At 35.5% G+C, this 25,210-nt stretch overlaps 1 protein-coding gene across 2 annotated transcripts in view; it reads right to left on the bottom strand.

Moving 5' to 3' along the window:
• MAP4K5 (mitogen-activated protein kinase kinase kinase kinase 5) overlaps positions 1-25,210 on the bottom strand; it is a 157,697-nt gene that overhangs the window by 41,634 nt on the left and 90,853 nt on the right. For both annotated transcript variants that reach the window (XM_036750443.1, XM_036750444.1), the window contains exons 11-16: positions 17,741-17,803; positions 10,780-10,861; positions 9,935-10,051; positions 8,302-8,380; positions 5,704-5,762; positions 4,293-4,360 (exon numbers count right to left, since the gene is read on the bottom strand). In XM_036750443.1, the coding sequence (XP_036606338.1) occupies positions 4,293-4,360; positions 5,704-5,762; positions 8,302-8,380; positions 9,935-10,051; positions 10,780-10,861; positions 17,741-17,803 (468 nt within the window). The remainder of the gene's footprint in view (positions 1-4,292; positions 4,361-5,703; positions 5,763-8,301; positions 8,381-9,934; positions 10,052-10,779; positions 10,862-17,740; positions 17,804-25,210) is intronic.

The raw sequence follows: 25,210 nt of genomic DNA, 5'->3' as shown, positions 1-25,210 counted from the left end.
CATTCTATAGTTAGGTGGTACACTGAAAGACCTGAATTCCAATCTAGCCTCAGACACTTACTGTGTGATGCTGGGCAAGTCACTTACCCTCTGCCTGCCTCAGTTTCCTCATCTGTAAAATGGGGATAAAAATAGCACTTACACCCGAGGACTGCTATGACAACGAGGCAATATATATATACACGGTACTTCATAATCTTAAAGCACTACATAAATGCTATTATTATTTCTTCTTGCTGGGCTTTATTGATAATATATAGCAAGGATGATTATTTTGTAGGTTTATTTTATATTCTAATACTTTGCTTGTTATTGTTTCAATATATTTCAGTTGACCTGATGGGGTTCTGAAAGTAGACTATTATATCACTTGCCAAAAGCAATCATTTTGTTTCCTCTTTCCCTACACTTATTCCTTTGATTTCCTTTTCTTCTCATTGCTAAAGCTAACATTTCTAGCACAGTAACAGTGGAATTAATAGATAGCCTGGCTTTAACCCTGATCTCTTTTGGAATGGCCTCTACTTACATATAATTTATATTACATACAATTATATAATGCTAACTCTTGGTTTAAAACAGATAAGAGTTGCCATACTTTTAAAAGTGCATTTATTTCTATGCTTTTTAATTGTTTTTTTAAGCTGAAATGGGTATTGTATTTTATCAAAACCACTTCAGTATTTTTGCCAAAAACAAAACAAAACAACAACAACAAAAAAACACCCCACTGGGGTCACGAAGAATGGGACACAACTGAAACGACTCAACAACAAATGCTCTTTTGGTATCTGTTGATATACTGATGTGGTTTTGATCGCTCTTTTATTAACATGGTCTCCTATGATTGTTTATCTTAATACTGAACCAACCTTGATTCCTACTACACATCCTACCTAGTCACAATGCATAATCTTCTTTATATGTTGTTGAAGTCTCTTTATTAACATTTTACTTAAATTTCATCAATATTAGAAATAATGATTATATATTCTTTGTTTTGCCTCTCCCTGGTTTAGGTATCAAGACATTTAGATCACATAAGTAACTTGGAAAGATGCCTCCTTTTTCTGTATTTGATATTGGAATTAATTGTTCTTTGAAGATTAGATAGAATACATTTGTAAATCTATCTAATCCTGGCATTTCCCCCTCTTTGGGGGTTACTTTATGTCTCGCTTTATTTTTCTGAGACTGAACTACTTAAATCCTCTGGTTTTCATTCTGTTAATCTTGGTAGTTTATTTTTTTTTTGAGGGGGGAGGGCAGGGCAATTGGGGTTAAGTGACTTGTCCAAGGTCACATAGCTAGTGTGTCAAGTGTCCAAGGCAGGACTTGACCTCAGGTCCTCCTGACTCCAGGGTTGGTGCTCTACTCACTGTGCCACCTAACTTCCCCTGTATTTTATATTTTTGTTAATATACATCTATCTCACTTATACTGGCAGTTGTGTGAACGTAAAACTTTCATTTTTGATAATGGCAATTTTATCTTCTTAAAAAAAAAATCAGACTATTTAATGGTTTCTCTTTTATTAATTAAAAAAAAGCTCTAACTTGAATTTCTATTTTGATGTTTAGTTGACCTTTTAAAATTTGTTGCCTTTCTAGATTTTTACAAGTTTGTATTTCTAATTCATTGCTGTTCTTTTGGAAAAAAAAAACCAAATAAACAGAGATGTAGATTTTTCTCTCAGGACTTTTTGGTTGCATCCCAAAAGTTATGGTATATTATATAACTTCTTCTCATTTTTTTGATGAAATAATGTTTCCAAGATTTAATCTTGGATTAACCAATCGTTTAGGATTAAGTTAGTCACGCTCCAATTAAAAGGACCTTTAAAATGATCTTGAATGAACACTTTTGTTGCACTGTGAATTAAAGGATATATTTAGAATGTTTGCGTATTTCCACATTAATCTGTGAGGTTTTTGTGCTCTTACACCTGGTCAATTTTTGTGAAATTGCCATGCACAGATCAGAAGTACATATATTCTTTTTGTGATCCCATTGAGTAAATTGACAGTATATTGTAACCTTTCTAAACTTCTCCTCAGATCCTTTTCTTCAACTTTTTGGTTAGATTTGACTAGATCTGAAAGGAATACACCAAAATCTCCAAACTCTTACAGGCTTACTATTTCTGTAAATCAACAAACTTTTTCTTTAAGTATTAAGAAGTCTGCCATTCAATACATATATCAAATATTGAAATTTATTATCTATGGTGTGTTTTAAGCATGCAATAATGAAGTTTCCCTGTGTTTTCTCTTTTAATCGTGTCTATTTCTACTTTTGTCTTGTCAGAGATCATGATTATTACCCCTGCTTTTTTGAGTTCACCTTAGATAACAGATTTTTCTCTAGTCTTCTATTTAAACTCTTTGTGAGTCTTTCAGCTTCTTATGTTATCTTACTGGCTTCTGGGAAGATTTTAATTAAAGTGATGTTCATGTATGTAGCCTGCTTAACCCATCTCTTCCTCTATGCCAGGCCTGCATAACCTACAGCCTGCCAAAGGAATTCCTCTACATACAAGAGGAAGGGGAAGGGAATAAGTAAGCCATTTACACAGAGCTTACTATGTGCCAGGCACTGTGCTAAGCATTTTTAAAAAACAAGTATTATCTCATTTGATCTCCACAACAACCTGTGAAGTAGATGCTACTATTATCCCTATTTTACATTAAGGAAACTGAGTCAAACAACGGTTAAGTGACTTGCCCAGGGTCGCACATCTAGTTAGTGTCTGAGGCCAGATTTGAAGTCAGGCCCAGTTCTCTACCCAGTGTGCCATCGTCTCGCTGCATTCTGCTTTCTAACACATTCTGCCATCCTTTTCTGCTTCATGGGTGAAGTCCAACACATTCATGTTACAGTTATAACTACTGAGTATTTCCATACCTCCTAACCTCCTATCTGCTTTCTTCTCTTTGTACCCACTCATGTGCAATAAAGAAAGTGGTTAAAAAAAAGAAGGAAAAGTTCAACATTCATTATTTGTATTTCATGGAATCTGTTCTGCTACACTGCCTCTCTTCTCCCCTTGTCCAGTTCCTTATGACACGTTTTCATCTTTTCTTCTTTTCCTTTTACTTCCCTCCTCATGATCCACCCCCCAGACTGGGAGTTTATTTTACTTAAATTACTTTCTTGAATTTACCCTCCTTCTTAATTCTCACATCATTCTCATTTCCCTGTTCCCATCTGATGTTGAGTTTAATTCATTTTTACACCAAATTCCCTATGTATGCTTATTTTCAGCCTTCCTTTCTCTGGTTCTGGCTAAAGTGATGTTCATGTATGTAGCGGGCTTAACCCATCTCTTCCTCTTTGTCAGGCCTGCATAACCTACAGCCTGCCAAAGGAATTCCTCTACATACAAAGGATGTTTTCCTCTACATTTTTCGCGGGCTACCAGAAATCCTCTGGCCTGCTGCATGCGGCCCGAGGACCCTAAGCAGCCTGTGGGCCGCAGACTATGCAGGCCTGCTCTATGTCATGCAGTCTTCTCTTGTACTTAGATTATAATAATCAGTTCAAACTCCCTTACTAATTTTTTTCTTCTCTAGCATATTCCTTTTTCCCTTTTTTTCTTATCATTAAAATATGATAAAATTGTCTCCATGACTCTTGAAGACATATAAAGTGCTGAGGTGACACATTTCTTTTCCCCCCTATTAGAATGGAAATACTTCATCTTTTCTACCATATTATGCTGTTGTGTCAGTAACTCTACCACAATTACTTGAAATGTTCATGACATATCAACTTACTGTTAGTAAACTGAAAATACCCACCTACTATACTGTGCATAAGCTATTTTTCAAAAATAAATAAAAACATCAAAATATATCCAGGTATATAACTATGAAAGAGCAGCTAGGTGGCACAATAGAGTGCCAGGCCTATCCATCTTCCTGAGTTCAAATCCACCCTCAGACGCTTACTAGTTTAATCTAGGGTTTAATCTGGTTTGCCTCAGTTTTCTCATCTGCAAAATGAGCTGTAGAAGGAAATGGCAAACCACTCCAGTATCTTTGCCAAGAAAACCCTAAATGGGTTCATGAAGAGTTGAACATGACTGAAAAACAACACATTAACTATGATAAAAAAATGTAACCTCATACTAGTATTCAGTCTGCAATGTTATTCAGGAACAACTGTACATTAACTACTTTCCCACTTGCAAGTATATAGATGAGCAACATATAAGAAGGTTTCTAAAAGGTCCCTGTTCTCAAGCGCTCACTTATATAGAAAAAAATTACCTAACATTATTAAGTCATTACCTGCTGGTGTTTGCACTATCTACAAAAGGATTCCACTGTAATGAAAAGTCTGTGTCACCTGATACTACCTAAGGAAACAAGAAAATACAATTTAATGTCATATACTGAATATAAGATGAAATACTGAGTGATTCAGGAAAAACAGTATTTCTATTCATTCAATCAATCTGTCAATATGCATTTATTGAATATCTATATGTGACAGGTACTTTGCTAAGTACAGGAGATACAAATTAAAAAATGAAATAATCTTTAATTCAAAAAGAGCTGGTATCCTAATGAAGAAACAACAAAAAGTACATATATAACTATACACAAAATAAATATGAAGAGAATAAATATAAATAAATACAAGTTAGCTAAATAAAATGTAGTTAGAGGAGAGAGGGCACTACCAATTGGGAGTTGAGGAAAGATTTCACATGGAAGATGGTATTTGAGCTGTATTCTTGAAAGAAGAGAGAGATTTTTAGGAGGTAGAGGTGAGAAGGGAATACATTCGAGGCATGGGGAATGGCTCGTGAAAATTTACAGAAATAGGACTTGTGCAGCATAGCAGAACAAAGAGTACTAGTTTAGCTGAAATATAGGGAGTAGTAGGGGGAGTGGAGTTAATGAAGAATAGGGTTGGAAAAAAAGGTGGGGCAACGTTCCAAGTCCACAATGAATGAGATCAAGAACAATAGTCCAATAGGACAAACTGAATATTGAAATGTTATGGTCTAGCTAAATCAAAACAATAATGTGAAAAATGTATCAGCTATTTTTTAAAGGATAAAGCAAAACTATAACTAGACAAGATTTCTAATTTTAAAATAGCAAAGGTGGGAGCAAGAAATGACAATAGAAAAGGAGAAATTCTCTTGAGCCCTGAACTATAAGTGAGATATTTTGCAAAAACAAATATATACTTACACCTATCTATTTATAGCTGTATCTACATATCTATATCCATCTCAAAGATAGAGAAAGTAGTTAAACCTTTTCTTTTCAAACTAAAAAATAAAGGCAAAGGTGAAAAAAGTATCAAATTAAAGAATACATTAAAAAACTGGAAGGCATAAAAGTAACACAGATAATTTAGTACAGTCTTTATAAGAAGTAGGAAAGTAAAATAAGCCCTGACATTCATTAGATGGGAATCAATTACCCAGAGACCTCTGTTATACAAGTCTAACAAGTTAAATAAATATTTTCATTTGGAAAGAGGACAGAGGATAAATCACTTTTTTAAAATGTGCTATCAACATCCATACCTGAAGGGAAACTCATGTACAACACTTTATAAGCATTCCAAATTAAAATTTTGAGCCTTATAATTTTCCATGTGTGAAATTAAATGATTGACATGAAATGAAGAAAGCTATTTTGTTTAAAAACGAAAACAAAACAGAAAAATTAAGACTCTTACCATTTCATCACGTGCTTCTGTTTCTTTTCTTAAAGGAGGTTCAAATTGTAGTTTGTCGACTGTAAAATACATGTTTAACAGATAATTGTATTTTCAAATGTTGGCATGCTCAAATTTTGATAAAACCTATAAGAATTAATCTGCGTTATAAGCCACCGTGGAAAAAATAAAAATGACAAAACCTAATGTTGTCTGGAAAAGAGATACACATATACGCATACTTTACAGCAAATTCTGATCAATACAATAATACTTTTTTAAACTAATTTTTTTTCTGGTATTCTACACGGGACATGAATATGAATACTTACATAAAGAAAGAAGAGGAAAAAAAGAAACAATGAATTTAATTATATCCAACTTTTAAAAAATGTAGTTTAAACTTAATTTAGCACATTAGTGCCAAGGCTATCTTCTATGTCAATGTGGCCCTGTGAATTTTCTTTAAATCTTTTTTTTATGCTCTTTTCTTTCTTTTTTAAGGTACTTTGAGATATTAGGAACTAGTTTAAAAATCATATTAGCTAATGTTTTAACTATTCTTCCTATCCCTCAAATCTCCTACTTTGTTTATCCAATAATTTTTTTTTTGCTTTCTATTGTGCTAATCTCTAATTTTCCACATTTCTATTTTTTTTAAATTTAGTCAGGGTTTTCTGATTTGTGGCTTTTCCAATTTTTTTTTTAAAGTTGTATGCCCAATTCATTGATTTACTCTTTCTATATTTTGCCGATGAAAAGACTGTGCAGTAAAAATATTTCCTTAAGGGCCGCTTTGGATGCAGCTAGGTGTTACAGTGTTTAGAGTATGGACTTGGGAATCAGGAAGACCTGAGATAAAATTCTGTCTCAGACACTTACTAGATGTGTGACCCTGTACAAGTCATTTAACCTTTCTCAGCCTCAGTTTCCTCAACTGTAAAAAGGGGATAATAATAGCACTTACTTCACATGGGTTGTTGTGAGGATCAAATAAAATAACACGTGTTAAGTGTTGCCAAACTTTGAAACACTATATGACTACTTGCTAAAATTATTATCCACAAAATCTTGGTACATTGTCTTTTTCTTTGATGAAATTATCTAGTCTTTCTAGGATTTGTTCTTTTGTCTATCAATTCTTTAGGATCATATTATCTATTCTCAAATTAATTTGAAGCCTTTCTTCAAAGGTCCCTTATTGATTAAAAGTTTTATTACATTGTGGCTGCTAAAAATTTAATATTTCTGTTTTTTTCTGTTCATGAAATTTTTATGTAGAGCATAGGGCCACATGTGGTCTTCAAGTGCAGAGATTCCTCACCCCTGGTCTAGCACCTGGTCAATTTTTGTAAAGATGGTATAAATAGCTGAGAGTTACGTATATTCTTTTCCTCTCCAACTCTTATTATATCTGACTCTTCTAAAGTTCCATTAAAGGCCTTTAACTTCTATTCACTTTTCTGTTAGATTTGTCTAGGTCTAGGACAGATATATTGAATTCTGCTTTTTTTCCCTTCCAATTTGATTAAATTTTTCTTTAAATATTTGTGTGCTCTGCCATGCAGCTTACATACATATAATCTCAATTCAACAAGCATTTATTAAGCTCTTCCTGTGTGGTAAGAACTGTGCTGCACTGGATATACAAAAGAAAGTCCCTTAAAAATGGCCCCTGACTTTAAGGAGCTCAAAATCTAATGGGGGAGACAACATGCTGTGTGGTAAGAACTGTTCTGAGCACTGGATATACAAAAGAAAGTCCCTTAAAAATGGCCCCTGACTCTAAGGAGCTCAAAATCTAATGGGGGAGACAACATGCAAATAGCCTAAGAAAAGAGGACAATGTGTGTGCATACATATGTGTATATTATATATGTGTTTATACACACACATATAAATAAAATCTGAAATTCTATACTACCATGTACACTCATTAATAGGTTTTTATCACCTATGCCCATCAATTATACTATTAAGCCTACATATACTATAAACAGAATCTGGTCTTATAAGTGCTAATAAACTAAATCTCTACATAGCATGCTTATTTACTTTTATTTGGTAGTTTAAAAATTGCTAGCTTAAGGGGGAGATGGCTTAATTCAATTTTGAATCTTTTTTAAGGTATATGATTACATCTAATTGAGGTATGCTGAAACCATAACGTCTATTTTTAAAAAAATTAAAAGTAACCACTGAAATAAAGAGAAACAACAAAACTTGAGTGCTTAAAACCTGTGACAATGGCACATACTTATATTATCCTAGCCTTTACAAAAAAATAACTTTTCTGTAATCTCTCTAAATATCATGTAAAGATATTTATTAATCTATAATCTACAAATTCAATAAACACTAATAATCTGCAACTAATTTTTTAAAAATAACACTTCATTTCCAGCATAATTCTTTGCTTTAACAAAATAATGAAAACATGTCAAACTAGGATGTGGTAATTAAGATTGTAAAGACAAGCCAATTTGTGTTATTATTTTGTCAGAAAATAATTTTGAAAATCTTTAATTATACATTCAGCCCTGAAAATTCTTTAAGAAATCCAAGAACTTTTAACCACACAACATTATTGACAAATTAAAATATATCATAAATACGTACAGTTTATCTCTGATGCTGTTCGTTCAGCTCTGACATTCCTGTTTGTAGACCGAATAGTATGACGGACAACTGCATGGGGCTGTAAATGTAACAATACAAAATAATCAAATTTTAAACACCCTTTCGTAATGTAAGTTCTCCAAAAACTTACTTAAAAACTATGAAAATCAAGTATAAGTTAAATGAAAATTCAAAGAAAATATATAATGGATACAGGGAATAATTTTCACAATTGTGTGATTGGTCAAAGTAATACTACAATTATTCACATAGTAAAGAGTAGACAACTTACAATCCTATTTTTAACATTTCATATCATTTGCTTTTGAAAAAGTCTTGCTTATTAATCCAAACTTCACAAGTGTGATTTAGGAAACATATATAAATTCTTGACTATTTCTAATCAGTGAGCAAACATGAAGAAATATGGTTTGAAAAAACTGGTGATTTTTTTCTACTGAGGTCCAACGACCACTTAAAATAAATCAATAATCATCAAACACTTAATTTTTAAAGAAAGAATTAAAATATAAATTATCATGAGACAACTGTATATAATAAATTTTAAAAGTTAAATTCTATAATATGTAAAGAAGGGAAATGAATAGGAAAATGAAAAGAGAAAGAGTAGGAAAGGAAGAAAAAGAATTGAGAATTAAAAAAAAAAGATGAGAGAGAGATATGTAGACTTTGTGGATTTGGGGAATACTGCTACTAAAGATTTTAAGCCATGTTGTGTTTTCACAACCACAGGCATTTATATGTACATATTTATCCACTCACGCCCACACCCACACATTTATCCTGAAGTCTGGGTGAAAATAAGCTGAGGACCACCTATGCTTCACCCTCATCAAGACTTTAAAGATAATGTACTTAAAAATCAAACCTGTCTTACTCTAATATTAATTTTCCAGAAATTTTTAAGCATGTTATTAAGCTTAATTGAATAAAATTGCTCATGGAAACAATTTATCTTGAAGATGCTAAATATAACATAAAATCATTTGTGTTTTAAAAATTTTGCAAATTAGAGAAACAAGAAAATATTTCTGATTTTCCATCATGAATTTTTTGGAGATGTGTTCTGAGTGCATTTGTCATGGCCAAACACTTTCATACTCTTGTTGGTTAACTGCAATGTTTATAAACTCCAAAAAAAATTTTGAATTGATAATTCCTTAAATAGATACAACAAAGTAAATATGTTATCAAAGTCTCAACTGAACTTTTGGCTAAGGATAGAAACTGGAGTTTTGGGAGAAGGTTTTGGCCAGAATAACATGCATTATTTATCGATCAAATCCTTTCTGAGGTAAAGAGAAAGACTATAGTGACGAATGAGTATAGAGATTGCACACGATGACCTATGCCTAATCCTAGTTTCTTAATGATTTTACTAGGGATCCAGATTATAAAACATTAATCTGGGGATAAAGAGAGCAGTATAAGGAACAGACTAGAAAAGGCAAGATTTGGCAGCAAATACAGATATGGAAAGTGCTGATTTTATAGGCTAATCGCTTTTGTGGGCCAAAATTTTTAACAGTAGTTTAAATTATATGATATAGATTATTAATTATATCTTTATGTGTATTTATTCTCCAATATGAGAGTACAAATGATTCCTCACCTCAAAATCATCATCATCTCCTTCAATATAATGCGCATGGTTGTCTGGATTATTTACTTTGTCCAACAATTCAACTGCTAGTGCCCTTGAGAGACCAGGCTGTCCTACAAAACTATGCTTGATAAAAAAAAAATATGTATATATATTCTGAGATTAAAATGTTATATATGTATATCACATTTAAAATTCATTATTTTACTTTTCTCATTCAGAAAGTGGGATAAAAGCAAACAAATGAACAGTTAATATGCAAATCAACTTTTAAAAACATTGAATTACGTATCATTTGTATACAATGTACTTATAGCAATGAAGTCCATAGCTGAGAGACAGAGTTCCTTTTGCAAAACTGACTGGCCCAACTATGAATTAGAGGTAAAACTTTGGCTACAATTAGTACTCTGTTTTAAGACACTGGCCAATGACCTCATAAATGTTATACATATTGGGTTGGTAGGCAAAAGAGTCTAAATGGTTCAGTGCAGTCCATTATCCACTATTGAAAAATCAACTCAAAGTACATATCAGTAAAGAGAATTATCTTCATATACAAAATCCAAAATATTTAAACTATGAAAAAAAAATTAAATAAAAATTATATCAAAAATGTTTCTTTGGGTGCCTGCAAATTCTGGCATTGATTTTTAATACAGACATCACTGTTCATGCTTACAGACTTGTGCTACTTTATACTTATATGAGAAAAATATTTGGTTCCTAGGAGTAACCATTACAAAAGAAAAACCGAATATTTCAATTCAAAGGAGAAAGTCATTTGTTCTAATGATACTTAAAAATTCTGAAATTTGAAATCACACACAAATATCATGTAATGAAATACTTACAGTTAGAAGTCTTTCAGCTGTTGGCCTCTTTTTTGGATTTTTGGTTAATGCTATTTTGACAAAATTATGGAATGTTGACGACCTTTAGATTAAAAAAAAACACATACAGACATGTTTCATTAGTATTGGTTTTATAATATTACTGACATTTCTCTGTAAATGTAATTTATAAAGTCTGTTAAGTATCAATATATACTTAAGACCACTCAGCACCATAAGGCTACAAAGTTTACACAAAAGTTCAACTTATTCAGTTGAAAACCTCAAAGCCATTATCCTTAAACAAGGATTAGACAAAGTAGCGTAACAATGCAAATACTAAGAATCAAACACCTTGAGATAAGTGGGGAGAAAAGAGTTGAACAATTAAGAATGCGAAGTTCTGTATTTTGTAATAAATGCATCATTCAGAAACCAGAATTTCCTTTTCATATTGCCTAGTCTGTGAAGGCATAGCTACGAGGACACCCCAGGTAGTCCTAGGGGCCACCTGTACCCTACTACACCTTTGGGGAAACGAAGAAGCAAAGACGACAAGTTGGGACCAAGAGTGATGCAATGGAAGGAGCTTTCTTGTCACCTTCAGGTTCCTTGGCCTAGAAGAGTGGCAGCAGTGTGTTGTAATGGAAAGAACACTGGCTTTGGCATGAAAGAACCTAGATTGATTCTGGTCCTGCTACTTATTTACCTGTGTGACCTTGGGAAGTCACAACTTCCCTGAACATATTTCTTCATCTCTACAATGAGAAGATTCGACTATATGGTCTCTGAGGGTACTGCCAGCTCTAATTTCTGTGACTACAGGCCACTCGAAAGGTTCTGCATGATAAAGGTGGCACTTTTGCTACTACCATTATACCTGTTAGGGGTGAGGAGAAAGAAGGAACAACTGGCCACTTGAGAGACAGACAGTGACTTTCTCCTATAAACCACCATAATTCATCAAAGTGATACCAAGGTACCAAAGTCTTTGACTTCGGAGTGTCAACTGACTTGAGCACCTTGAAACAGAGGCACTGAAAGATGACAAAGATACCTAACGGCTATAGAGGTTCTTAAGACAGTAGTGAGTTGTGGGGAAGAGATGGGGAAATCAACTATTTATAGTACAAATTTTTCATAGATAAATCCACTTTTAAAGTGAAAACAAAATTCCAATCAAAATCAACAAAAGTGAGACTAATGTAGCAAATTTGCTCAAATTGACAGTGAATGCAAGGTACTGATTATTTAATCTAGTGGACACGAATGAGGTCAAATTTGATTTGGCAGATGTTTGTTTAATCTCTATGATAGAGAGATTTGCTCCTATCTGTCAGCTGGCATAGGCTGCTTGCTTCAGTTTGAAAGTGAAGTGTATAAATTTAAAATTAAACTATCTTTGTGTGGAACTATTGGTTACCACCACCATCACCATTCGGTTCCCTATGCATTCAAAGGTTCTCCCTATTTTAAAACCAGCTTATATATCAAATTTATTCTGATTATAAGAATATTTAATTCCTGAATTAAGGCTTGTATCATTTCCAACTCATGATGACAGCAACTGAGTTAGTAATACTACGATTATTCACATAGCATATCTACAAACTTCAGGCTTTCTGATTTTTGAAGGATATCCTGAGGTATAACTAAATTTGAACAAGATATTTAACAGCTGAACAGTACACCATATCCACAGTTGAATTCATCTGTGACCATTAAAATACCATAATACTTGAGCACTTGAGATTCAAAAATCATTCACTGTAAAATGTGATGGGTTAAACATTCTTTCCTCAATTTTTTTTATTAAATAAGCCACAATAGAATATTTTATTGAAGAGAATTATGGTTATGCTGGTTAGTGACTTTCCTTCCAAACTATCTTGTATTTAACTGCTTTGTACAATTATTTCTATTTTCTATTTATTCTGCATATATTAGTGTATGTACTTGTCTCCCTTTAAGACGTAGGTTCTTTGAGAGGAGGAATTGTGTCATTCTGTACTCAACCATGTCACCTCTCTCTACTCAATAAACTCCAGTGACTATCACCTCTAGCATCAAAGGGAAGCTCTCTGTCAAAGTTCCAATCTTATATATCCCATGTGCTCTATAATACAGTGATAATGGCCTCTTGGCTATTTCTTGAACAATATCCTTCATCTCTCCATTTGGGGCCTTTTCATTGGCCATCTCCTATGACTTGAATGCTCCTCTTCCTCATTTCCACTTCCTTGCTTCAACCCCAGGTAAAATGTTACCTTTTAGAGAAAGCCGTTCCCAATCCTGCTTAATGGTAGTGCCTTCCCTCTGCTGATTATTTTGAATTTATCTTGTATACAACATAGTTGTTTGAACATTATCGTCCCTATTCCTATTGAACTGCGAACTTCTTAAGAGCAAAGATCTTTCTTTGAATCTCCAGTGCTTAGCACAGTGCCTGGTATATAATAGGCAGTTAATAAATGCTTGTTGATTATTAGCAAGGAAAATTCAGGAATTTAAGATGAAAATGCTTACTTTTATTTTAATTCATTCCTTTGGTTTTGTAAACCAAGCCCTCTCCCATCCCCACAAACCACAAATTATAAAGTCATATAAGATTATTAGGTAGGCTTTTCCCATTACTTAACAGATTTATGACAATACTAAGTATTTCTTTTTTAAAAACCTATGAAAATGTGTTGGACTTAAGAGTAAGGAATATCTAAGTTCAAATTCTGCCTCAGAAATTTACTAGCTGTGAGACTCTGGACATGTCCTGAACTTCTATCTGCCTCAGTTTGCTCATCTGTAAGTAGTGATAATAATAGCATCTTCCTCCCAGGATGGTTGTGAGGATAAATGAGATGATTTTTGTAAAGCCCTTTTGCAAACCTTTAAGTGCTATCTAAATGCAAGCTATTATGATTCTGATGACGAAGAAAAATGTTATTAAACAGCCATTCCTGATCAAAGTTAGGGCAGAGTTAGGATACATGTAGACAAGCATTTGAAATTTTAAAAAAATTAAATAAAAACTTAATTACTAAATTTTTTTCATTTCTGGTTTGAAAGGGAAAGTCACTGGAGCAGCTGAAACTAGTCTAGATAAAGACAATAACTATAATTTAAGTATCAGAAATACCAAACAAAGTTTTTTAACCTAAAATCTAAAAAACAAGGACCCACTATATCTTATTATTCAGATCCTCATATATCTTTAAGTACTGTTACTAATGAAAAAGAAAACTAGTGTTTACTTTGTAACTGTAGGTAGCATGCAACCCAACAAACTGAATCTGTATTTTAGAAGTGGACATGCAGGATGCCAAGATGAGAATTTTTCCAAAAAGAATTAAGTGCTTTTAAGAAAAAAGCAAATCAACCTTTTAAAAAGTTATATCATAGTACTACTAGGTCTGTGTACAAAAATATTTACAGCAGCTCTTTTAGTGGTGGCAAAGAATTAGAGATTAAGGGAATGCCCATCAATTGGGGAATGGCTGAACAAGTTGTGGTATATGGTTGTGATGGAATACTACTGTGCTCTAAGAAATGAGAGTAGGATGCTTTCAGAAAAGCCTGAAAAACTTACATGAACTGATGCAAAATGAAGTGAGCAGAGCCAGGAGGACATTTTACAACAATATTGCATGGTCATCAACTGTGAATGACTTAGCTATTCTCAGGAACAAAATGATCCAAGACAATTCCAAAGGACTCATGATGCAAAATGCTACCCACATCCAGAGGATGAAGTGAAGGAATCAGAATGTAGATTGAAGCACATATTTTAAAAAAAATTTTCTTCATTTTTTTTGGGGGGAGGGGGCTTTTTTGGTCTGTTTTGTTTCACAACATGGCTAATACGGAAATGTTTTGCATGATCACACACATATAATCTGTATCAAAGTGCTTGCCTTCTCAATGAGAGGAGAGAGAATTTAGAACTCAAAATTTAAAAAAAAAATGAATGTCAAAAATTATTTTCACATGTAATTAGAAAAAAATGAAATATTAAAAAGTTATATCTGTGACATCAAAAGTTACCTGTACTATATAAAGTTGCTTTTACAGAATTACTATGTTTTAAAAAAACACCTTAATTGATAGATATGCCACAGATGACACTGTACAGCTCTGGGACTTTCCATTAGGGGTTCAGGAGGAGTGGTCTTTTCTACTCCTAAGGTACGGCAGCTGCTCCCATGTGGCAGCTAGAGTAGAAACTCAGCTTAGTGAGCTTGAATGTGGGCCTATGGCTGTGTCTTCTACATTGTTTCTTCTTGATCAGAGATAACCAAATGCTGATCCCAACATGATTGCAGTATCCCTGGAGGCAGCCTTGTCAGTGAGAAAGGTTGAGGTTCTGGGTTCTCAATTAGTGTTGCCTGAACCCCCGAATGGGTCCCTTCTATGTCTACTGTAGTGCTCCTTGGAGGAGAACACTAACGGAAGGATAAACTCAATATCTGGCCTGGCTTGCTCAAAGACATGCAAAGACAATTAATATAGTGCTGAGGTGAAATGTAGAAAGTCTATTTAATAATCTCACAAACTGCATCATGTTTTGATGTTTTAAGTTTCAACCTCCCTCAAGAATAACACAGTAGTTAATACGCCTTTGTGAATCTGGGTGTACTAAGCATTTCCTTTGTATAATAGAAACAAACTGCTTTCCTATATCTGATCTACATTGTAGGTTGAATACCCCTCTTCTACTTGCCCTTTTGAGGAAGCTCTAAATATGAGCCAAAATGTAAGTATAAGCAAATAATTTCCCTTGGAGCTGTGAAGTGAGTGTGGAGAAGGAGAGGGAGGGTGAGAATAAGATGGAGAGGGAGGGAAAAGGAGGGGGGGAGAGGTAGAGAGAGAGAGTGCCAACCTGACCCTTGTTTTAGAAGGATATGCTCCCCAAGGACTGTCACCTGGTACATGGATCCTGAGCTGAGAGGGGCCCCAGAGTGGAAAGGGAGAAAGCAAGTAAGTTCCTAAGACCCTTGGGCCCAGTCAGTGTTATGAATGTTTAATTATTAATCGATTATGAACATGAAGCAAATTCATTCAAAATTACCTCCTGAAATGTCTGTCTAGTGGATATTCATTTATTTTACTCACTTTTAGTAAGTAATTTAAATTATTCAATGCAAGGTCCTTAAATTCACTCTGATCCAGAAAGATAAAGTGACTGCACTTAGGGAAAGACAGGGCTACAAATAATTCAATAACCCACCCACCCCACACCCCCTCCAAAAAGAGTATTTACCAATTAAGAAAAAAACTACCCTGCAAATAAAACAGAAGACTAGGCTACAGAAGCAGTTGTCGTTTTACTCTTAAAGGCAAAGCCTCTCCTATACATGGATGGACAGCTGCCCACGTACATGTGATATGCTTTGTCTTACTCAAGCTGAATAAGAATCATTACAGACTTTTGTGACAGCACATTCAAACAGCCACCAGATCCTGAAAATCTTAGGACATTTTTTCTCTAGGCTCTCTAACTTAGCACTACAGATTGTACTAACTTTTCTAACAATTTTGTGTGAAACAGAATTTTCTTCTATACCTACTATAAACACAACATATCAATCTTGACTGTGGTTGAAAAAGAATGGTATCCCATTTTGATTACTTACATTGAGAAACGAGTCCACTCAAAACAGTTTTGGATTTAACTATCAGGAAGGGCTATTATTTTTTAAAAACTAATGACAACAAAAGATTTAAGATAATGTAATTTTATTTAAATGTAATTGTTGAAAGTTTCAAATGATTATTTGCAACCATACCTGAGTTACGTCAATTTTGAGGAAGTTTCCCTTTAAAAAAAAATCAGATCATAGCGAACTTACCAAAATGAATGACATTGAGAAACAGAACTGACATCACGGCACTTTTAACTCCCACATGAAGACTACCTTTGAGTTTACATACTTAACATTCCCACGTGACAAGGAGAGCACACTCCACATAAACCTGTACTCACTGACCCCATGGGATCTGACATGCCATTGCCATCCTGCACCGTCAGGCGGAGTGAATTTGACACGTTACTCTCGTTTCTGTTGTGTTGGTAAGCAAGATGGGCTCCTTAGCATTTAGTTCAACAAGTGCCCTTGAATAGTTTGGCTTTTGTTCCCTTTGAGTAATTCAGTGTATTTCATTGAGCCTTACTAGGTGCTAAGCCCCAGGCCCAAACCCCTATTAGGAGTAAAACCTTAGTGGGTGTGGATTGGCAACTAAGGTGGGGCCCAAGGTGGGGCTAACTCCAGGGAGGGCCTAGTTTACATGTCTGGGACAGCAGAGGCTTTTAGACCACGTGGGTTTAAGTCACCTCTTTGTGAAGATTTTAGGTCGCATGTGTGACTCACCCCTTACCCTGAAAAAGATATAAAACCAGGGGCTGACTGTCTCTTCTTTGGAGCTCCTCCCTACAGCAGTGGCGGCACGCGTGACTCTGGGCCAGCCCTTGTTCTGACCTCCTGGGCTGAACCTAGATGTTGGTAACTATGAATCTGTATTGGGTCTGTCTGCTGATGTTTGCAATTTGTTTGTAATTTGCTCTGAAGTTCAGGGTGCTGGCTTTTTCCCCTGAACTAAGTGAATGACATTTGTATGCTGAATTAAAGTAAGCTTGTCAACCCCTTCACCTTGCTTTCCTTAGTTAAGCAGATCAAAAGAACCTGTGCTGCTGGCAGCTTTCTGGGTGCTGGCTGTGGGTGGATCTCACACCCCCACAGAAGCTGCTAGCCAGATTGTTGAAACATCTGTTAACTTTGATTTTAACTTTGTTTTCACTGTAAAAAATGGATGCATTTAATAATAATAAACAATAATGTGTCCGTTGCTCAGCCCTCCTCTGAGAGAGGACTCTTTCCACAATCCCTTTCTAGGCTTCAATTTCCTCAGCTATAGAACAAAGAAGTTAGGGGATGTATCTAAGGTCCCATCTAGGCCAAAAAAGTCTACGAATCTGTGCATTTTGACTCACCATTTTGTCTTTTCTTTTAGCTTTGGAGGTTGGAAATTGCTTTTTGACATTAAGAACAAAGCCCTGAAATGAAAAGTACAATTAAACAACATCATTAACGCATCCTAATTTTTATTAAAATGTCCAAGATCTATAATAAAAATAGTAGAGCAAATTCACTCAAGGCAGATTAACTTATGAATTGTACAAATAATAATACAAATACCAAATTTATATTGTACAAACAAGCTGGAAGCAGGATTAAGCAAGAGAATGAATGGCTCTCTGGAAATTACAAAGCTCCTTTAGTGACCTCAAGCTCCCCCTGGGAATAAAAGCCCATTTAAAAATATTCTCACAGGGACAGCCGCGTGGCATGATGAGGGGCAGCTAGGTGGCGCAGTGAGTAGAGCATCGGCCCTGGAGTCAGGAGGACCTGAGTTCAAATTCGGCCTCACAATTCGGCATGACACATTTACTAGCTGTGTGACCTTGGGCAAGTCATTTAACCTCAATTGCTCTGCCTTCCCCCTCCAAAAGAAAGAACAAAACAAAACAAAAAACAAAAATATTCCCAGTTTCATTGTAAGGCTAGAAGACAAGGAAGACAAGAGTAACCAACGAACAGGACAATGACTATCAAATGAAGGGTGAGCTGGTTGCTGCAAGCAATAACCAACAAAGAAGACTGGGAAAGAACAGGAGTCAAAGCTGCCACTGGAGAAATACTGAACAACAGAAGAAGATGGGCTAGTCCTGAGGCAAGGGCAAGGGGTGAGGGGTGGACGGTCGGGCCTCCTGGGCTTAGGGAACCAGGGCACAAATCCATCCATCTACGTACTGGACTCATCAAAGTACACATGGCTACACCTGGGTGAACGAGGTGGCTTCTTGTCTGAAGTGATGCCCGGGGAGCGCCTGCTTTGCTACCATGCTCCAGTTTTAGAGAGTTTCTGGGAGCACTGAGAAAGTAAACGACAGGCCCTGAACTCAGACATTCCAAACTATGGCTCTCTATACACGGCTGCTTCTCTCCAACTATGATGGTACAACTACTACAATACAAATGGAAAGAACCACACGTGAAAAACACAGAAGCAGATGCTACGAAATGAACAAACAGGAGAGTGACTTGAAAGAAGAGATACGAGAAGATGCAGCAGTCCTTTGCAGAGGGGCAGGGCCTCAAGTGCTGCGTGTATTTTTTATTTATTCTTCCGGGCTGCTTCTTGACTGTGGACTTCATGTAAGGGTTGAGCTCTGCTCACTTCTAGGGGGTGTCCAGCTCAGGCTTCTGCTGCTTTGCTGCTCCACCCCAGGAGCTGCAAGTTTTCAGGGCTTCCAAAGTGGTGTGACATGGGGAGATGTTCACAGCCTCACTGGCCTAAGCTGTGCAAGTTCCTGATGCAGGAGTGGGTCTGTTGGCTCGTGTTGTAGTTGAGTTTGGCTAGACTCTTGCTGTACTTGGTCAATGTTTGCACACTGGGAGATTCTGCAGGTTCAGAACAACTCAACTGCTGCCTCCCCTTTGGTCTTGGTCTCCTGTCCTTGAGTTTCCACTGTAGGCACCTGTGCTGGGCTAAAGGTTGGGATGGAGTCACTGCTCTGCTCCTGGGGCTACACAGGCTCAGGCTCAGGCCTCAGCCTGGGTCCTACTCTACACCTTGGATCTATGAGCCAGAACTGAGTGAGAGGAGAAAGATCTGCCAGATAGCACCCATTCCTGCTCCTGGTGCTGCTTCAAAGGTCCCCTGGGATCTTGCTTTGTCCCAGCGCTTGCTCCCCTGTTGTTCTCAAAGTCCCCTTCCTGTCCCCAGATGCTAGAACACTCCCTAATCCACTTTTGCTGCTGCTATTACCGTGCTGTGCTCCTGAACAGCAGCGTCCAAAGACATGTTTTCCTAAATTGCACTGGACTGGAGAAAAAAATGACTCATTATGAGTTTTTTCTTGGCTTTCCCAATCAGAAATTGGTGTAGCGCATTTTCCAGGTTGTTGTAGAGGAGGTGCATTGGAAGAGCTAGGCAAAAATACTGCTGACTGTCACTATACCACCCTGATTCCACCTCACCAAACTTTACTAACTGCTGCAAATATTTTTAGACTTGTTCAATGTATTGATCAATTATGCTAAATTTTTTTCTTTAAAAAAATACTATTTGTTGGTGTATGGAATGGCTCTATCCCTTAGGGAAGAGAAGAGATACTGGGGAAACCTATGGCAAAAACCACCACAAAATTTCTTAATAAAAATTATTAAAATTATGAGAGATAGAAGAGATGAGAATGAATTGTTGGATGTCCTCTACTGCCTCTTCTCCAAACCCAGGGTTTTAGTCAAAATTCACTCAGTTCAACTACTCCATTTTTCAGATGAAGCAACTGGGGTACAGAGAAGTTAAACTGACTGGGACAGTGGCATGCAGCAGCTGGTAAGTATCTGGGGCAACCACACCCAGGACACTCACATAGCGTTAATTCGTTCAGCCTTTCCCCAACAGAAAGTGCGGCCATAACTATTTCTGTTCATGTTTTTGTTCAGGTTTTCTATTTGATTGCTTTGAGGTATCACTGAGAAAAATAATGACAGCTAGGGGGCAGCTGGCGGGCGCAGTGAGTAGAGCACCGGCCCGGGAGTCAGGAGGGCCTGAGTTCGAATCCAGCTGCAGACACTTGACACATGTACTAGCTGTGTGACCTTGGGCAAGTCACTTAACCCCAATTGCCCTGCCCCCTCAAATAATAATGATAGCTAGCATTTAACTTCACTTTAAAGTCTGCAAAGCACCTTACAAATATTCTCTCATCCATCCCCACACAATCCTGGAATGTAGGAACTATTACTACACCTATTTTACAGATGAAGAAATTGAGGCAGAGGCTCAGGATCTGCCCGGGATCACACGGTATTCCTACGACAGTGTTAAACCAGGGTCTTCCTGACATCAGCTTCAGCTATGCATTATGCCAATCAGACTTCTCGGGCAGAGTTACAAACTGCTTTTCAGAATGGTTGGATCAGTTCACAACTCTACCAATAGCTCATTAGTGCGTACAGCCTTCGTGATCCTTCCAACAATTGTAATTTTCCTTTTTAGTCATCTTTGCTAATCTGATAAGTACAAGGTAAAACCTCAGATTTACTTTAATTTGCTTTTTTCTTACAGTTGTTTATAGCTTGCCTTTTTTCTTCTGAAAATTATTTTTGGGGGCAGCTAGGTGGCGCAGTGAGTAGAGCACCAACCCTGGAGTCAGGAGAACCCGAGCTCAAAGCAAGTCACTTAACCCCAACTGCCCCGCCAAAAAGCAAACGAAAATTATCTCTGTATCTTTTTACCATGTACTTATTGCTTGAAAGACTTCAATTCTCATATATTTGTATCAATTCCTTATATATATATATATATATATATATATATATATATATATATATATATATATATATATATATATATATATTGGATTTTAAGCTTTTAACTGAAAAATATGTCACAAGCCTTTTTCCTAGTTAATAATTTTCCTCCCAATTCTAATATAATTGATTTTATTTGTACATGAACCTTTTAATTTTATTTAATTAATATTGTTTATTTCCTGTGACACTCCCTTATCTTTTGGTCAAAAATTCTTTTCTTATAAATAGCTGTGAAAGACATTACTTTCTTTGCTCCCCTGATTTGTTTATGGTATGACCTTTCACATCAAGGTGATGTATCCATTTGGAACTCCATGTAGTGTTCTAAGCCTAATTTCTGCTAGACTGCCTTCCAATTTTCTCACGTGTTTTGCAGAATACTGAATCTTTAACCCAGTAACTACTAGCCTTAGATTTTTTCACACATTATAGTACTATGTTCAACTGCTTCCTTGTCTCATATACATAATCTGTTCCACTAAATAACTATTCTCTTTTTTAACCAGGACTCAATAGTTTTGATACTAGGGCTTTGCAGAATACCTTGAGATCTAACATCACTAGATCTGCTTCATTTCTGCTTTTTTTTTTTTCATTAATCCTCTTGAAATTCATGACCTTTCGCTTCTCCAAGTTGACTGTAGATATTTCTCTAATTCTATAAAGTAACTCTGGTTACTGATTAGCATGATATTGAATCTGTAAATTAATTTACGGAGTATGGATAAAATGGATAGTATCCATAAAATGGATAGAGAATAAAATTAAAAGTCAGAAAGACCTGAGTTAAAATTCTCCTTCAGACACCTACCAGTTCTGTAACCCCTCGGCAAATCGCTTAACCTTTCTATGCCTCAGTTTTCTCATCTGTAAATACGGATAGTAATATCACCTACCTTATAGGGTTATTATGAGGTTCAAATGAGAAAATATATGTAGAGCACTTTACAAACCTCAAATATTATATAAATGCAATAAACAAATAAATCATAAAAACATTGGACTAACCTTGCATCGCTGGTATAAATTCAATTTGTTCATAGTGTATAATATTCTTCATATGTTGTTATCCCCATTCTGCTAATATTTTGTTCAATATTTCTACTATGATCCTTAATCTATAGTTTTCTTTATTATTCCCTGGTTTAGATGATTATCTCATAACTGACTAAAAGATGGAGAGAATGTAATAAGATTCCACTGTACATTTTCTGTTTATTATGTAAAAGCACAGTGTACCACTGTTGCCCTTCCAGATATCAGGAAAAATAAGGAAGACCTCTAGTAACACTGAGGAGGACCCCTTGTAGATGACTTTTATGGAGGACATTGATGAGAACTGTCTAAGGTGGGCAGATGAGTAGGGGCTGTGATCTGCTGGCCCTGAAGGAACAAAATCACAGATCTAGTTAATATTTGAAGACTTTGATGGGACCTCTTGCTTTTTTTTTAAAACAATTTATGCAAAACTAGAATTGCTATTTGAACAGTTGATGGAATTCACTTTTAAGTCCATCTGGTTCTCGATTTTTATCTTTTGGAGTTCCTTTATGGCATATTCAATTTCTTTTTCTGAGACTGGTTTATTTCAGTTTTCTACCTCTTACATTGTTAAACTGGGCATTTTACATTTGTGTAAATAAGCATCTTTTTCATTTAAATTATTGGTGTTATTGCCATTTAGTTCAGGTAGCGAGGTAACTCACTGCATAGAACACTGGACTTGGGAGTCACAAAGACCTAAGGTGCTACCTCAGAGACCCTGCAAGTCACTTCACCTCAGGCTCAGCAACCGACTCTGTTAAATAAGAATTAAGAGTATCTACTTCACAGGGAAATATTTTAGCACCATAAATGCTAGCTTTCACCATCATTATTTTCCTATAACTTCTTTTATTTTATCATTTGTTATGAGTTTTCCTTTTTTAATTATGGTAATTTTTTTCTCTTTTATCAGATTACCTAGGCTTAATTATATTTAAGATTATTTTGAAAAAACAGCTCTTGGTTTATTTATCTGTTCATATTTTTTGTTTTCTATTTTCTCTTTTAATTTTCAGAATGTTTTTGTTTTTGATTAGGGTTTTTTAATTTGTTGTATGCATTTTAATTTTTTCCAGTAGCACTGCTAATTCACTATTATGGTATTTCTCTCTGGCTGATGAAAACACTTAATAAAATTTCTCCTAAGGATTACTTTCGGCTGCATCCTAAAAGATTTTCATATGCTCTCTTGTTGTTGTCTTTTAATAAGATTATATAGTTTCTTATTTTAATTTAAAATTTTTTATTATCCTGAACTTGACAAACATCAAGAAATATGAGCTCTTTCATATACAAAAGATAAAATGAAGAGTGAATTGTAGATGAAGCCATAAATCTTTATCACATACAATTTGCACTTCTTTTTAAAGAATAATATAATCTCAACACCTAAGCTTCAAAGCTGTCTTGCTTTTCTGTGTCTTCTTCTGAACACCCCTATATTTTTTTCTTTGAATTTAAAAAGATTCGATTATTCTTTCTCTTCTGTTCTTTCTTTTTTTGAGCAGTATCATTGCTAATACACCTCTTCCTCCCAAATCTCCCTCAATTTTAAAACAAACCAAACCAAAAAAAAAAACCCTTGTGTAAAATAAGAATAGCAAAGAAAAAACCCCACACAGATGGCTACACCAGAAGATGTCTATTTCCTCTCTGTTGGGCAGTGAGTAGCATGCTTCATCATGGGTTCTCTACAGTAGTGGCTGGGTCAAGGTTTTGATCAGAGTTAAATCTGAAAGTTCTTTTTTAAAAAAGTGCTATAGTTACTATGTAAATTATTCTTAGGGTTTTGCTCACTTCGCTCTTTACTCTGTTCATATTTCATACAAGATTTCTCTGAATACATCCCTTCTGAAATTTCTTGGCCCAATAATATTCCAGTGTATTCATAGTTTGTTTAGCCATCTACAATTAAGGAGCATCCTTGTAAGTTTTCATTTCTTTGCTACAACAAAAAGTGCTGCTATAAATATTTTTGTATATATGAATCATTTCCTCTTTATTTGATCTCTTAATCTGATGAGTATGAGTTGACTTCAGAGTTGTTTTAATTTGCATTTTTTTATTACTAGTGATTTAAAACATTTTCTTATGTTTGTTTATAGTTTGAATTTCTTCCTTTAAGAACTGCCAGTTCATACCCTTTGACCATTTATCTATTAGAGAATGGCTCTGGTTTTTTTATAAATCAATCAGCTGTTCCCCTAGTCAGAGTGCTGGCAAGCTCCAGGTCCATTTGCAGGAATTCATTCTCACTTTTCTGGCTTGGCTCTTCTCCATCCTCTTCAATCCTCCATACTTCTGTTTAAGGTAAAAATCACCCAGGTTCACAACATAAGCAACATCTTTAACTCCTTAGTCTCACTCAACCAACATATCCAATCAGCTACCAAATATTGCCTTTTCTATCTCCACAAAATCTCTTCTATCTGTTGCCTTCCCTCCACTCACAGTTATCACCTCTTTCCTGGATTATTGTAATAGGATCCTAACAATCACATGGCATGAAATCTCTCCACTCTCTAATCCATCTTCCATATATCTAGGAAAGTGATTTTTCTAAAGTATAGTTCTGGTAACATCACTCCCCTATTCAATGAGCTCCAGTGGCTGCTTCTTGACTCTAGGATCAAATGTAAATACTCTGGCATTTAAAGCCCTTCCCAATCAGACCTCAATTGACCTTTCTAGCCTCTTTACAGGTTCCTCCCCTTTCTGAATTCTACAATCCAGCCAAAATGGACTTCTCTTGGTCCTCATGCAAGACTTTCCATCCTCTGTCTCCATGCCTTTGCAATGACTGTCCACCAGATTGTACTTCCTCCTCACCTGTCTCTTAGTATCCCTAGTGTCCTTCAAAGCCTGGCTCACATTAAAAAACTCAGTTGTTCTTAACCTGCTGTATGTCTTGGACTCCCTGCCACAGACCGGTGAGACCTACAGATTCCTCCCTCAGGATAACGTTTTAAAATGCTTAAAAATAAAATACATAGGAATACCAAAGGAACCAATAAAAGCATTTTTTGAAACTG

The sequence above is a fragment of the Trichosurus vulpecula genome, chromosome 3 (assembly GCF_011100635.1).
Source record: "Trichosurus vulpecula isolate mTriVul1 chromosome 3, mTriVul1.pri, whole genome shotgun sequence".
In the NCBI taxonomy this organism is placed as follows: domain Eukaryota; kingdom Metazoa; phylum Chordata; class Mammalia; order Diprotodontia; family Phalangeridae; genus Trichosurus; species Trichosurus vulpecula.
This window is presented reverse-complemented; position numbering and strand designations above follow the sequence as displayed.